This window comes from Rhinichthys klamathensis, unplaced genomic scaffold (genome assembly GCF_029890125.1).
Source record: "Rhinichthys klamathensis goyatoka isolate OS25496 unplaced genomic scaffold, OSU_Roscu_1.1 h1tg000068l_1, whole genome shotgun sequence".
Lineage (NCBI taxonomy): Eukaryota > Metazoa > Chordata > Actinopteri > Cypriniformes > Leuciscidae > Rhinichthys > Rhinichthys klamathensis.
The window spans coordinates 6,451,350-6,467,991 of record NW_026606611.1 but is presented as its reverse complement, the minus strand read 5'-3'; the positions used below and the strand labels follow the sequence as shown (position 1 = coordinate 6,467,991).

At 37.8% G+C, this 16,642-nt stretch overlaps 1 protein-coding gene across 8 annotated transcripts in view; it reads right to left on the bottom strand.

Moving 5' to 3' along the window:
* ahnak (AHNAK nucleoprotein) overlaps window positions 1-15,845 on the bottom strand; it is a 34,886-nt gene extending 19,041 nt beyond the window's left edge. For all 8 annotated transcript variants that reach the window (XM_056250357.1, XM_056250349.1, XM_056250353.1 and 5 more), the window contains exons 1-4: window positions 15,679-15,845; window positions 1,115-1,176; window positions 695-851; window positions 264-469 (exon numbers count right to left, since the gene is read on the bottom strand). In XM_056250357.1, the coding sequence (XP_056106332.1) occupies window positions 264-469; window positions 695-851 (363 nt within the window). In that variant the 5' untranslated portion in view covers window positions 1,115-1,176; window positions 15,679-15,845. The remainder of the gene's footprint in view (window positions 1-263; window positions 470-694; window positions 852-1,114; window positions 1,177-15,678) is intronic.
* Between the last annotated feature and the right edge of the window lie 797 nt (window positions 15,846-16,642).

The following is a 16,642-nucleotide window of genomic DNA, read 5'->3' as shown; positions in this document are numbered from 1 at the left end:
AGGAATTACAATATTAGTATGATATTCCATGTCTGTGTGAAATTTAAATGTAAGAAACAAATATACAAATAAAAGTTAAATTAGTTAAATATGGAAATACTGATGAAACTAAAATTAGTTGACACTGACTGTAACAATGTTTGTTCTAATACAATGTGTACCAATACTGAATAACAACATTTAAAATTAATAAAATGTATGGTTCACATGGTCATGGTGCTGGTACCATATAACACATGGACCAACAACTGAGGTCACATTACCAGGAGAATGTCTGAACTAGAGCCTCCTAACCCTCCACGTCCTTCCCACGACAATGTTCCCATTGGAGAGCGGCAAGGTGACTTGTCTCCAGTCTTGTTTTGTAATTTTAGTCCAACCTTATGTCGGTTTAGAGTCTTCAGTAGCTCAGCGGTTTCTTCTGAGCTCATGTTGTCAAAGTAAATGGTGGCCCCCACAATTTGGTCACCTGTTACAAAGGGCAGTACATGGAAAGTTCAAACTAAACAATATGTAAATTGTATTTGGAAGAACTACAAGAGCATTAGCTCACAGACAATAGCTCAACACCAACAAAGGGAATGCCGCTCAAATGTTGCTCTAAGTATCAAACATTCTAGAAACATTAGAAAATAAGATTTATAAAATGTTTGCACAATCCATCAGAACATGCAGGGTTATTTTAACTACATACCTTCATACACATTTCCAGTATGAGCAGCAGGGGACTCTTCTTTAACCTCTGTGACAAAAATCTCTCCTTGACCTTTTTGTTCTATGGTGAGCCCATGCTTATCAGGGCCCATCCACTGTGGGTAAAGCACTTCCCTTGTTTCCTGCTCGTCAGCCATCTTTAAAAAAAAATACAAATAATCAATGAATAAATAAAATGAGAAAACATTACACAATGTACATTGAAACAGTAGAACTGTTATAATACAATACCAAATATACTAGGTATATGTTGCCTAATCTGTAGTTTTGATTGAGTTATAAATGAGCACAAGCAATTATCTAAAAATGTTATACAAAACTTTATCAATTGCTATGCTGTAAATTACATGTAGCTATTAACATCACATAGCTATAACATGCATCTATTCATTCAGTATACCTCTAAATGTGTTGCTTCTTCGCCTGCCCCCTAGTGTGGACCGTGTCAGCACTTGATCTTTCCTTAATACACACAAAAAAAAAAAACTGTAAATGAGGATCAACCTGTGACCACTAGATGGCAATACAATCTCCAACAAAAAGTTGATTAAACAAGCATGATTTCTCTTTGGGAACTTAGCACATCTTTCTAGTTTGAACAGACTATCTGTATTCCATGTATTTCTTCAGCATGGACACAAAGCACTGCACACACAGCATAAAACACTTCACAACAAGAGCAATAACTTCTTATGTATTGCAAATAAGCCAAACGCTACAGTCACTAAATGTATTAGGCTCAGTTTAATATACAGCTTAAACATTTTTAAAACCGTTTGATATCCTTAAAATGAATATCAAACAGTAGTTTGCAGAGCAGGGAGGTTTTTACTTGATGAGCATTGCTTAACATGGAGTTATTTAGCTGACGTGGGCCTGGCATTCCAGCTTTCAAAAACAATAAGTTATTTGTTTTAGAGATATCACCCCCTCACAATCATCCACACTACAATTACACAGGACCTTTTGGATATGAGAACACCTACTTGCATATTTCACTAACATTTTCAAATAAAGTTTATTCATTTTAATTATAAATTATATACTTGATGCAGTGTCACTGAATTTATTTTCTTGTATGATCTCAGAATAACTGTATGTAATAGCAGTAACAATATAAATATAAAATAACATAACTACAAAATAATTAATTAGATCCAGAATTTTTAAATCTCTAGAATCTGATATGAGGAAATAATGAGAAACTGGGCACATGGTGAAAGAGAAAAAGTACAAAAAGCACGTTGCTTAAATCAAAAGGAAAACAAAACGAATTGTTGTAGAGAAAGCCAAGCACAACTAAAGTCAAATCTGTAGACGAAAATTGAAAGAAGCTTCGTCTCATCATGTGATCATGAATTTGGTGGGATCATGTATGAGAGTTATTTAAGTAACCTGAATGCTCCCTTGAAAATAGTAAGTATACCCACTTCTGAAAAAAGCCTGACCCTGACCTTAGTGGATTACCGAAGGAATGTACACTCAAAATAAAATGTGTGAATACAATGCTGTAAAATATTGAAGGCTGAAACTCTCCACAATTCATGAAACTGAGCAATGATAGATAAAGTTAAAAATATAAATTTAAATATATTTACTCTTTCAGCAATGGTCAAGGAACTGCAAAGGTTTATGGTTATTCAAGAATAAAAAAAAAATAAAAAAATCATAGTTAAACGTTAAAGTTGTTGCTTTTATTCTGTGTTTTAGTCTGTCTATATTAGTTAATCTATAAGTAAGAAAAGTATATTCTTAGATAATGTTTAATGTTATATTCTTAAATAAGTAAAAGTATAAGTTCTAAAAGTTGATAATTCACCTTTATAAGATGTATCCTTTTAAAATGTACAGTCTCTCTTCTGGGAATAGGGACTCTAAAAAGATTCATCATAATGGACCGGAGAAATTCTGTTTACTTTCTAGAATGAGAACATTCCCTCCCCCCTAAATTATAAATAACACTTGCCTCCCACTAAATATGGGGAGAAAGAGGCCTAATTTTGAGTCCATGTTGACCAGTGTTCTCCAGGCAAGACGGGGCAGGACAGTATACAGAAAAGATCATTTGAGAGAGTCAATCTGGCTTCCCTCGATATGGCACAGACCACAAAACATTTGCGACCCATTTGAATTGTACACAAAATATTCTACTTATGCTAAAGGACTATTAGAGAGGTGGACAAATATTAAGGGGATAGACAGCCTCAACATTATAAACAACACTGAAGAGAAAAAAAAAACTCTGGGCAAATAAATGAAAGATCACAAGGCTTGTATATTAGATTTTATTATGTGACTGTCACAGGTTGTTAAATTACAAATTCTTTAAAAAAAAAAAAATCGCATCACACATGCAACAACATAATGCACAATATTTTGCACTTAATAGATATCAGAACTCCCTGCACTGTGAAAAAAAAAAAAAAAAAAGTTGCTGCCTTAAATTTAGTATACAATCAACTTGGATGTTTAAGTCATTTCAACCTAAACTACATCAAACTGACTTGAGTCTGACTTAAGTTATACAAGATTCAACTGAATTTTGTTTATCAAAATAAGTTAAGCAATTTCAACTTTTTGCTGCAAGCTTTTGAGTAAAAGCAATGTAAAAACACACTTATTGATCATATAATTGTTTACAGTATGCATGCAATTTCAGTAAAACAAAGTCCACAGTAGGAGAAATGTAAAACATGAGACATGGAAGCTGTAAAAACCAAAGCCAGGAAAAAAAATCCTTATTATATTATTGTTGGCTAAAGCCAGTATTTATGAAAGAAGACGGGGAAAACCTACAATGCTGTGTACTCAAGAACTCCCTAGCAAGCACTGCAAAAGCTTATTATTTCACTCCCAGCTTGTTAGATGTTCTGCCTCTTAAAGGGATAGTTCACCCAAAAATGAAAATGTTGTTATTACTTATGCCGAGTTCAGACTGCACGATTTTCAAAATAATCGGGTCACAGCTGTTTTCACACTGCATGACTATCTGGGGTAACATTCAGTTGCTGCTGTGTTCACACTGCACGATGGATCGGCGACAGGAGGTTTCACACTGCATGACTTTACAAAAGAAAGAATCGCCGACAACTTCTGCCTGGTCCGCAAAATACGTTTCACAACCAAACAAACGCGAGAAGTGATAGGAAATAACGGAAGATCACGCGTGCGTGAGACCGGAGTTCTCGCGCAACACTGAATTTGTTATTAAAAATGATAGCCTACAAATTGTCTGTGCACTGATTTGTAGCGAAAATCTCTGATATTCTCTGATATTCTGGTCTATAACTCCTCCTCCCTGTATCTTGCTCTCTCATTGGCTGTCGGTCATCGCCGATGTAGTTTTCAGTCAGAACACATTCACACAGCAGGATTGTGAATCGCCGACAGGTCCAGATATTTAGCATGCCAAATATCTCACGGGCGTCGGCGACTCGTCGGCGATTCTCTCAGATCGCGTCTTTGCTCATTCACACTGCGTGATTGTCACTCGCGTGAACGAGCACCGATTTGCCTGTGATTTCGGGCATTTGTCGGCGATTTCTCAAAACCTGTCGGCGAGCCAAAATCGGGGCTAAAATCGTGCAGTCTGAACTCGGCATTACTCACCCCCAAAGTTGTTGAAACCTGCATGAGTTTCTTTCTTCTGCTGAACACAAAATAAATTGTTTTAAAGGACGTTGGTAACCAGATAGTTGTCGGTAGCCATCCACTTCCATAGTTTATTTTTTGGAAGCCTACTATGGAAGCCAATGGCTACCGTTAGCAGTTTGGTTACCTATCCCTTTAACATGATGCCACACCCTGCACTCAATCTTGTACCGTATACATGTTCCACCTCCTTCACCTTTTTTTAAAACTATCTACAGTGCTATTTGTGCAGCAATTGTTCTCACAGCTCTGACAGGTTCCTCGTAATGCATCTCAGGAAGAGCAAACTCTGTGAATGGGAAAAAAGGCACATCTGCACATCCATGTCTGAAATGTGGAACAATCAGAGGTAACAGTGGCACATAACATGCCACTAAACCAGTGTATAATACATTATTTGTGCCCCAGCAGGCACCTCTCAAGCGACCATGTGATTGTCAGACAACATTTAGCTTTCACAAGAGTATAAACCATGACACTACTAAATTATTATTTGGAGGGTATCTGCTTAAAGTATGGCTCTCACCCAAAATCATATGATCTGCGATGATCCATGTAAGCAGATACTTCATAATACCGCAAGTGTTTGTGCAACCATAAGACTTCAGCAATGAAATAGAACACATAGTTAACTGTTGAGTTGTAATGAGGACCTAAAGGACTTTGAGGTCTAGCAACAAAGAGCAACTTACTATAGTGTGTAAGACATTGAAACAAAACAAGCAAAAGGGAAACCCCTGCATTTAACCGTTTTAAAAATTGACTTAGTAGATTTGAAAAGAAACAGCTTGACCCATGAATCCTAATTAGGTGACATAACATACACCAAGTAGTTCTTGCTGAAAGGCAAGTAGGCGTTACCGCTCATGCTTTCACTGATTAGCAGAAGCTTCTAGTTGGTCTTATACAGTAGCTGATGTTTTATACACGTTATAAGCCAACCCCACTTTACTCTCAGAGTACCTCCTGAGATGGTCTGACTGCACTAGGAGCATTCAGACTAAAGACATCTGAACAAATGGACATGGATATTGAAGGTTTTTTTCTTCTATTCATTAAGATATAATAAAAAAAAATTTTTCACGCAAGCATCTTTTGCAGCATTGATGAAAACCAGTGTCTTGACAAACTGTGGCAATAGGAAAGAGCCCCTCTTTCCTATTGCACCTCTTAAAGGTACAATATGTAGGATTTTTGCAGTAAAATATCCAAAAACCACTAGGCCAATGTTAAATATTTTGTTTAGTTGATTACTTACAATATCCCCAATGTTTCCAACTATTTGTAAATCGTGAGAAAATTGCGATTTTAACCAAGGAAACGGGACGTGTCAGCAGGGGTGAGTCGCCGCCAGTCAATGGCGTCATATCCGCGTTACCCTCGGTTTCCGCTCGTACTGCCATAGTAACCATGGCGACAGACGTGGACAACTGGGTTATGCTTTGCAGGACGCTCACGCTGTTGTTATTTTGTTCAAACATTTTGGACCATGGCAAGAGTTTGAGACAAAAAGAGGACTAGAACAAAGATCAAAATCTTTCGAGATGCCGAGAGCTCCACGTACTTAAGAAAACGAAACCGCACACACTTTGTCAAAAAATAATACCCCTTTATTTACAAGGCCAAACTGGACACAATATTAACTTATATCTTTAAACAATATAAATACAAGTAACATATGGTAATAATAAATAAACCAATATAAAATAAAAATTCACATTACATAATTTCAAATAAAACAATATTGTATCAAACAATGTAATAATACTGGAGATTAACAGAGATTACTACCTGGGTTATCTAATATCGACATAGCTACAGGTTCCCATGTTTTGTCTGCTTGAACCAGTCATGTAAGTTATCTGATCATTGTACTAGTTACGCAGCGCTTAGCTTGGCAAGTTTGGTATTTCGTTCCCACTGCGTCTTAGCTACGCAGCTTTGAGTAAACTTATGAAAGAGAACGTCTCTGGTTACTGGTGTAACCCATGTTCTCTGAATAGGGAACGAGACGCTGCGTTCACTGCCAAACTCCTCGCGCTGCCGACAAGCTTCCATTTTCGGCAGAGAAATCTGAGGAGCAGAGGATGCGCGTGCTAATATAACACGATGACGTGAGCGTCAAGGCGGTGGCCGCGCCATCAGCCAATGGATTGGAGTGAATCGTGATTCTATATGGGGTTCAGACAATCGTTCTGACGCGTAATTTTACACGTGAAATGCAGCCAAACCTTGGAGCGTTTTGTCTTCGACATCTTCAATAATCCCCTCGCTATCAGCAGACGTTCCGGGAGTCTCCCGCATATTGATAACGGCTCCCTGATGCCCGCAAATTAGTTAAAATCTCCCGGAACGCTTGAGCGAGCGAGCAAAAGCGCGCATGTGGGACAGAACAGACAGTGCTCCAATAAACCGTATAGTGCGTGCACGGCGGAGAGAGAGCGAGAGACTTTGCGTGTGTGCGCCTTATGCCACAGAGACTCAGGCACCGAAATTTTCGTTCTTATTCGGTCTGGTTACTACCGTTTACGTCAGAACCGGTTCCCTATTGGCACCGCGTTTCGGTACCCAACCCTACCTGAGTAACTTATTAATTCAGCACTTGCGTGTAGTTCGGTAGAATGAAATGTTCTTATTCCTTTATATACGCGGGACTCGCGTTGCGTGTGGCGCTGGTATACGTCTCTCGTTAGCAATCACACCCTGTTTCATACCACAGTCATGTTTAAAACATCACTGTATTCACTCATCCATAAAAGATCCATCAGCTTGACGACAAGATCCATAATTCCGCTTGATGCTTTGCGTCATCGATATACGCCTTTGTTATTGTAAGAGATTAGCGACCCCTGGTGGCCAAAAATTACATACGGTACGTTTAAAGGCTTGTCTGCCTACATTGAGAAAAGACAAACGTGCATAAGGGGTTTCATACTTCTGAATGTTGACTTGTCACAGTAAGCAGGGTTGTGCAACCCTCAAGGTGGAATTTCTGATTAACAATAAAATGAGTGCAAATATTAATTCTAAAATAATTTACCGTAAAACTTCAAATAATAGCCCGGGCTTTTATTTTCCCAAATCATCGAACTGCACCGGCTTGTATTTGAGACGGGCGTCTATATGAGACCGGCCTTTATAATTTAGTGTTGAGATGTTGTTCATTGAGTGTAAGCCTAGAGTCTCGAATCTCTAAAAAAAATCACCAAATGCTCCACGTGAAACTGCTGTCTTTCCGACCTTTTACTATCGTGTCAATTGATTTTGATTAATATGCGCGAGGGAGAGAGAGCAAGACAGCGCTCGTTTTGTATGAAGACGTGAGAGTGCGCGCGCGCGGCCGGGGCGCGCTCTCTGCTCGTTATGCGCCCTGTCAAGCGCTACATCACTCACCGATCAAAAAAGGCTTTGGCTTGGCGGGACACAAATGTGCTTTTTCGGCCGCCAAAAAGCGGACGATCTGACGGGTTTTAGAAGGTTAAATACAACCCGAAACTAAAAAAAACAGACCCGGCCTCTATTTGAGACCGGCCTTTATTTACCCAAACCTGCAGCCACACCAGGCGTGTAAAAGAGACAGGCGTCTATTTGGGACTCGGCTATTATTTGAAGTTTTACGGTAATCTAAAAAGTTGAATTGATTTAGTTAACAAATAATTTAGAACGCACCTACTATAAAATCATATCAGGTTGGACAGGTTTAAGTGCACTGTAATAATTCTATTTCGCATTAACATTCCACACAAATTGATAAAATAAATTACTTTAACTCCGGGAGGATAAGGGAACCTACTGAATTGCCGAGGCTAAAGCTCAAACGCTCTCCCGTCTTCTGTTATATTCTGAAAGAAAGCAATGTATTTTCCAAATATTTCCATGCATCAAAGAGTCCGACCAATCTAAAACGGTCAATTACAAAATGTACATTCAGTGGAAAAGGAATAAAACAACCACCACCCTGTTATCTTTTAAAGTGAAAAGCTCTTAATATAAATACTTTAGTTTGCATGGTTTCGAGACCTTAAGCTAGTGAATCAGGCAGACTTAATTTCCCTTTTGCTTCAAAAATGCAGCCCCACCCTAGTTGGTTTTATACTTTTTTTTGCCCTAAGAGGGCGACAGTGACTGAAACAGTTACAATATGAGCACACAACACAGGGAGTTTTCCTTTGCAAGACAGGAGCTTATGTGTCTGCACAAGCTTAACTATTTTCTCTGGATGTTTCTGTTAAATAATTGTCTGAATAGTTTTTGCCTAGGCAGAAACACGCAATTAGCTTTGTGTTTAAATTCCAAGTTTGATAAGTAGCTATTGTTAAATACAATTACCAACATCACTCCCTCAAAATAAACTCATGCTCACATGACTGCAAATCCACCCTGTGCTCTGAACACTACAGAAAGAGCAAAATTGCATGTCATACTCAGATTTTACTGTTTAATTAAATGACAATTTCAGTTGTCTAAAATTAAAAACGCATCAGTAAGTTAAATTCTCACACTGTCGCCTAAGCCTTTGTTTGCAACGTTGATGTCAGGAAGTAATTCAAGATGTAGGACTGTAAACTAAAACCAAGTGAGATGTAGCAAGCCATTCATAGTAGCCATGCCAATGCCATGAAACTGTCACTTGCCACAAGCAAAATTAAAGTTCATGTAAGTTTCTCACAGAAAAGCAAACATCATGTGCAAATCCTCATTTGATCGCCTAAAAGCTCCACTAGTCACATGGTACGGCCGAAGACACTGGAGACTAAACTACGCTGTCATTTCGCTCATTTAATTTCACAGAAACCAAATTATCAAACGTCATTATCCACTCTTATCTTACATGAAAAAAAAAAGAGGGATCAGTAGTTTTTCATTTCATTAATGAAAAGGTTTAGATGGCCAATTCATGTGGGAAACAACTCCTGTCAAGTAGTTCAATATTTGCTCCACTATTTGTTTAAATAATGCAACTCTCTAGTTAACCAAAACTGATAAGTGTCAATTGTTTAATCTCATGCAAGGCTTCAAGGCTGAATCAAATGACTTCTTACAAAACAACAAATAAAACACTCCCTCAACTCAGAGAGGCATTATCAAGGACATTAACTACTGAGTTGGTGAATGCAAGTGCCATAAGCTCTTATATACAATATTTCAATCTTTAAAGTGTTGAATTGTCCTTCATGCTGCATGGCCTTTGAAGCTGTCCCGTGGCTTCCAGTCCAATTTAACATTCCCTTTTGATAATTTCTGCATGGAGGAGGATGAGGACAAAGAGATATCTGTTTTAAGCCTTTTGGTATAGGGTAGAGAAATGTTGGGAATTTGTTTCGTTACATAAACATGTCTTTCAGCCCTTGATGCATGTGAGTTTCTGTGAACACTATAAGAGAGATCAATTAAATGTGGTTTCAGTGATACTAATATCATTTTTTTTATGCCTTATGACTGAAGTCGGATCACAGATGTGGTTACTTTCCTCTACAGCAGAAAAGCATGAAAAGACTGTAACACTAGCACAGCAAACAAATGCTGGAATCAGCACAGACAGGTACATGCTTGCGTGGACCTGCCCTGATATCAATTCTCCTCGGTACAATTCCAATACAGTTATTGACTCTGCTAGAAAACAACTGTTAACAGCAAAAGTGTTTATTTAAAGCTGCCCCAAGAAAATAGTATATTTACCCTAACTTATAATCAAAGTATTTATCTGTCCCACTGAAAAAAGAATGGACAAACCTTTGCTCTAAACATTTACAAAAGCAATCACTTGAGGAGTTTGCACAATAAGTCATGAAAATGAGCTGCTAGCTATTCTGAAGGGGTTGAATCAGTAGGAACGAAAACGCATTGCTTTTTCTCTTTGCCAGCTCTAACTTCTTTGTTTATTATTTGGAAACCATTGCTAGAACCTATCACTGCCCTGTCGTTTCATTAACGGACGGTTATTTCTGAGCTGTGACTGAAATAGTCATAGGCTCGCTGTGATAAAGGCCAGTCTGGACGGGGCTGTCACACTGTTTGCAAAGAACAACATTTGGCAGAGCAGCTGTGTACACTCAAACGGGTGACATCTACTAACCCTGCACTTAGTTGTATCAAGTTTGCTGTCACCTCGCTTAAGGTGGAGCTAGCCGAACAAAACCACAGGTTTCAAACAAGCTCACTAATAATTTTTACTAACAAAGTTTTGCACATGTACTGAATTTAAAAGAATGCCATTTAGCTTTAAAAAGCTTTCCAACCGCTCAATTTCACAGAATAAATATCCTCACAAAGTTTCTCAAAGTTTCTATTGTCGTGCATGAGAAAGACTGGTACTAGTACAAAACGCGACCATAATCACAGGTCTAAGATGTGTCAGATGACACCGCAATGCTTCCATCTGGCAGAGGTCGTTTGGCAACAACTGTGCAAATCTAAAAAGAGCAGACTTTATAGCACAACACAGGCAGCAAACGTTGCAAATCCAAAGCTGGGGACACGCCCTTCGCACAATAAGAGAGAAACTACACTCACACCATCTCTCAAGCCCGCACATAGCGCACATGCAGAGAGCCGAGAGCCCCACCCAGGCCTCCAGTCACACGCATTCCTTTGATAGACCAGTCAGGCCAACTGGAAGAGAGCCCAGCCTCTCCTGCAGTGACTAACTCCAAAGCAATGTACTCTCTACCCAACCACTTAACTCACCCAGTGGGTCTGAGCTGGGTACAAAAACAGGGTACTCTTTCAAAGTTTCCACTTACTAACACCAAATGAAGCAAGGAAACCTGATCCTTTTCTTATTTCATTAAAGGAAGGAAGCCAGCCGATTTCCAAATGTATAAAGACTAACAGAAGCCCCTCATGACACTGATTAATGCACAGCAAAAGAAGTCATAAAATGATTGTTTGCATGGTTTAAAAGGTCTTAGTGCTCCAATGTAAATGTGGATTTATAGTTGTGCAATAACTCACATTTCAGCAATGCAGAGGGGTAGATAAGTGATAGAATTGTTGGGCAAACAACCAAACCACTAATTATAGAAGAGCCACTGCTGGGGTTTAATGCCACACTTTTTCCATTAAAGTGTTGTAATGTACAATAGCAGACGCACACACATACAGTCAGCCACAATGCAATAACATAAATTGTGGCCTTTGGCTTTGCTTACAGGGGATGCTTGGTTACTTGGCTCTTTAGCAGACACGTTTTTCCAAAGCAAATTACAGGATACTTTTTATTGTAACAAGTGTAATTCATATTTCCCCATTAAATGCTCATCATTCATTTTTCTGGCAAGAGGCAGGCAATTTTGACAAAGCAAGAGCTCATACATAAAAAGGGATAACTACAATTTGGTTAAAAATTTAACTTTTACTTCCACATCGACTCAATTCAAACCCACAAAGTGACCAAACTCTCGTGCAAAGACATACGCTTTCAATTTTATTGTGGAAATATCAACTATTTAGAGGAACAAACAGGAATCAAAATTAAACCATTTTTAAAAAAAGTGTTGTAGTGAATTACACTAAATGTATCTTGATTAATGAAATGTTAGAGAAACATTTACATAATTCAGATACATGTATATTAGCAAAAGGCTGTCAGTATTCACATTGAGTCACGTTTTTTTGTCTACCCTGACATGTTTGTTTATCCTGTTAACAAGGCTTTTCAAACGGAGTCAAGGGATATGAGTCAGCAATCAAATACATAGTGATGACTGATGGGAAGGTGGTTCGCTTTCCAGCTACCATCAGATGGTTTTATAGTTAGGTCTGAAACAGCACTGCCAAGTGTTTTGTATAGAAGTGAAAAGGCATGTGGTTTGAAACATCTAAATTAGTCAGATCTTAACTCTTATCTACAATTCAACTAGAAACGAACTCATGTAAACTGCACCTAGAATGATATAACCTCTGCTGCGTCTCCTTGTGCTGTTGTAAACAAGTATAGATGTGCATTCCTACATTACTGAAATGGTGTGATGTAGTTGGAGCTGTAGTCAAACGTTAAGTCTACGTCAATAAATGCTGATCATCAAATTACCTTAAAGAATACTTTTGAATGCATTAGAACTATTAAAATATGGCCTCAGTGTTTAATTTGCCATATAAAACACTTTCCAAATAAGCGTGCAACTTTGAAACAGTATCGTCACAAGCAACTCTTACATGCCATGTATGTAGTGTCACTGCAGAGTATCTTTGCTGTTATTCATTGATATGGAATATTATTTGGTCATTTTACATTTACTTGAAACATGCTTGAAGCATATTGTAACAGTGGCCTTTAACTACCGGTATACAGGTACTAGTAGTTAGTTAGCAGTAAACACTTTCACTAATTGCACACATTTGTACTTGTTCAATTAAAATGCAAAAACCAAAATCAATATTTAACCCAGCAATGACAGGTGTGGCTACCAGGAAATATTTGCTACATGCCATGCAAGTAGCATGCATTGCATGCTTTTTACCTTGGCTACAATATAACCGATTTACTTGTTACCCCAGTAAATTACGGTTTAAGCGCAACATTTGTACTAAAAGTATCTGTTTCTGAAAACAAGAGGACTCACACATAATTGAAGCATTAATGTCAGACCAAAATGGCCAGCCTTGGAAATTGAAGATTATAAACAATAAACAGACTAACCATCCTGTCACAAGATCCTAAACCTTAATCAAATGCAGACCGTATCTTCTATTTCAAGCACAACAGCAAATGTAATCTAGTAATCCAACTGGATTGCAGAAGTACAATGGAAGTACAGTCTATCATGTGTTGTAGACGCTCATACAAAACGAAAATTCATATGATCAAAATGACAATAATAAAAATATATATATAAAAATATAATATTAATTTTAACATTGTGTGGAACAATTCACAGAAGATAATACTATTAAAATAAGTATTTAAAAAAAATCATAAGGCAGTAAATGGCATCAATTGGAAACGCCAAAATTTATTATAATAATAAAAGTATGCAGTAGCCTATGTGTGAAGACAAATCTCTTGATACTAAAAAACTACATAAGGGCTAAAAAAAACAACTTCATGTAAATCTTGAGAATCTGCCCTTGATTAAGGCATATGTGCTCAAGACTGTGTTACTCTACTAAATTGTGAAATATGAATGCCTGACTGACTCAGAACCATATTGGCAAAGCCATAATGTATTGTCCAACTTTGTTTTAGCTTCAACCCAGTATTTCTCAACCATGGAATGATGACAACTCCAGGGTCTGTCTGAACAGGAAGACGTGTACCAAGATAATGCAACAAAGTCTTCAGCTCAGACTTCATACTTCAAAACTCTTCAAATGATCCCTACATCCTGTAAGGTATTATCTACGAAATCAAGTGTGCTCTGTGCTGACAACTTATCTGTGATGGATAATCACATATTCATGGAGTTGACTTCTTTCATTCTGTACCCTTTTAAAAAAAAAAAAAGAAGATTCAAGATGTGAGAAAACAAACAAATAAGAGAATGAAACATTCTGTTACGAAGCCTGCCACTCCTCCCTTGGCGTTTCCATCGACAAGCCTTTAAGGAAACGACAAAGGAAGTGTGCACAAGTCCAGACTCTTTCCGTTTTCACACTGGAATAGAAGGTCCTATGAAGCACACCCTAATCTGACCTATCAACACAGAGCAGGAGAAAGTTGTGCCTCCACTGTAAACCTCCAGGACAACCACGCATCAGATAAAGACACACAGGACACCAAACATTGTTTCTACTCAACATTCAAATCCTATATCATTCAAGATAAGTAAGAAGCTCACTGTTCTGTTTTAAACCAAACTCTTCGTAACCTTCAAATACAACCAAGGTTGAAAGAAATTGCTGAAATTGAGGCAGCCACACATGGAAAACTTAACATCGGACTCCAAAGACATACCCTTGCACAGCCAAATTTTTCTAGTTTATGAAATAATTGACTAAAATTATAACAATTTAAATAAAGTTGCTTTATTACAGCTTTAATATAGTACAGTACTACTGGTTGACTGCTTTAGTCTGCTATGTAGTTGTGTTCTGACAAAACAGAAGAAAGCTTTGGGTGTGGCAGGAGAAGGGGGATGGGCTCCAAATGTGAAAAATCTGCTTGTGGACATTTTTAAAAGATATCTTAAATCAGATCAACTGAAAGACAGCTTTTTGGATGTCAACACTCCATGGATATCTCAAAAATCTCAGCACTTATTTGCAACACTCCCCTTTATCTCAGTCTCACTCTCTTTTATCTATTTTTCCATTCTCTTATTTTGTTCAGAAACCTTCTGTGATTTTACTGAAATACCGCTCATGGCGCAGTCGGGTGTGAATAAAACACCTTGTTCTTTATCCTGCATAGCAAGCCTTACTTTCCCCCTCTGTGCTTCAAACCTGGTTTCAATTAGTAAGTCTTTCCAAACCACTACATTCCATTACCCCCTCCTCTCTTCACCCCCTCTTACTCACTACCCACACCCTGGCCAGGGCTCCAGGTTAAGAAAATCAAGGCAAAACAGGACAGAATTCCCAAACTAAATTTAAAGATTCACACTTTATTTTTAAGGTTATTAAGAATCTTTCAAACAAATTAAAACTCCATCTAAAAAATGAAATAAGTGGAAAAATATGAGAAAACGATGTATCCACAGTGCAGAATATGTGCTGACGTTGACCAAAAATCTTGAGCTATGACCAGATTTGGTATGGCAGGATAATACTCGTTTCAAGAGGAAACATAAAAATTCTATGGATGTGTGAAACGACTTTATGGTACTGTATAAAAATGCATTTCTGTGGGGGGGAAATTATGATAGAGCATATAGCTTTCTTTTAAACTTTTTTTAATTTTATTTTACAGCGTGGGCAAAGTCATGCAACCAAAGTCAGAGACAACCTTCTTATCCACGTTGCACTCTTTGGGTGTATCTTTTGCATGACATGCAAAAACCCAGAATATTTGCCTTAATTATAAATCCTTTTTTTTTTCTGAATGATTTAGCTGGTCGAGTTTAACAAAATAAACGCTTAATTCTAAACAAACTTTAGTAATGTTAGGAGAAAAAATAACGTGCGCAACAGATGACAATTGAGCAGATACACACCCACCCTCTTCATCTTCAACAATACAGATGATAAGATTGAGATTTTATGACATATAATAGACTTTCTAAGAACCAAATAAGCAAATTTATAGCGTTATTCGGCATAATTAAGAATATTATAAGTTCACAGACAGTCTGTGGAAAACTGCTTTAAATGCAACGTGAGCGTCGCACACCAGAACTGCATAACTCATTAACCTCAGGAGATACACAAACATACCTGGAACCTTCAACACCTTTGCTCTGGCATCATCCGCGGTCCACAGCTTTCTGCCACAGCCCAGAAGTTTTCCACCACGCTTTCCAAACTAAACTTTGACGTATTCGTGTACTCTCTCTCTCTCGTTCTCGAGGCTTGAAGCCTCGCTTTATTATTTTCTTGTTTTTGTTAGTTACTTCTCTCTCTCTTCCTCTCACTTTAGCGATATTTCGTTTCCTCAGTGTGCTTGTAACTCCGGGCTATGGAGAATGGCAGAGTTTGGGCTAGGTCTGTGGAGTTCTTCACTGGAGAAGAGGGCGGGGGTAACGGTGTAGTAGGGGAGTGGACCCTTATAATTTTAGTCCAGCCCACCTACTGTTTGAGTGACATGCAGGTTTAACGCAGCGATAAAGCGCGTGAATGTGGATTGGAATCAGATTTAAACTCTTAGGACAAGAGTCAGACTCATTTTATTATAAGGTTGGTGCAAGTTGGCACATCTTTATTGAGGCAATTTGTTAAGTGTTTTAAACATTGTAATTAACATAGGCCTACCTACTATGTTTAATAAAAAAATCCAAACTTTCAAAAATTAGCCTGAACCGGAGTAGAAACTGTGACAAATAGACCCGTTTCCCTATACTATTGCGTAGGCTAATATAAAATGTCACATGGTGGCACATGATCCCAATCTTTTAGGAAGGGCACAAACTAAGCAAAGACTATTGTACATTTGTAAAATGATTTTTTTTGTGCATGTCTCTTCCTAAAAAAAGGTATAACACATTACAACAAATTATATATCTGTTCATTTATTTAATTAGTTTTCATTATTTGACTGTTGATTAATGCTATAGTCTGATTTTACTGTGCTATTATATAGCGAAAATGATACTGGCATTTTACTTTGCATAGAGGAATAGAGTTTTTAACTAGATGTTCAAAGAAAAATACAAGCAAAAAAAAACCCACATTTGTGAGGTTT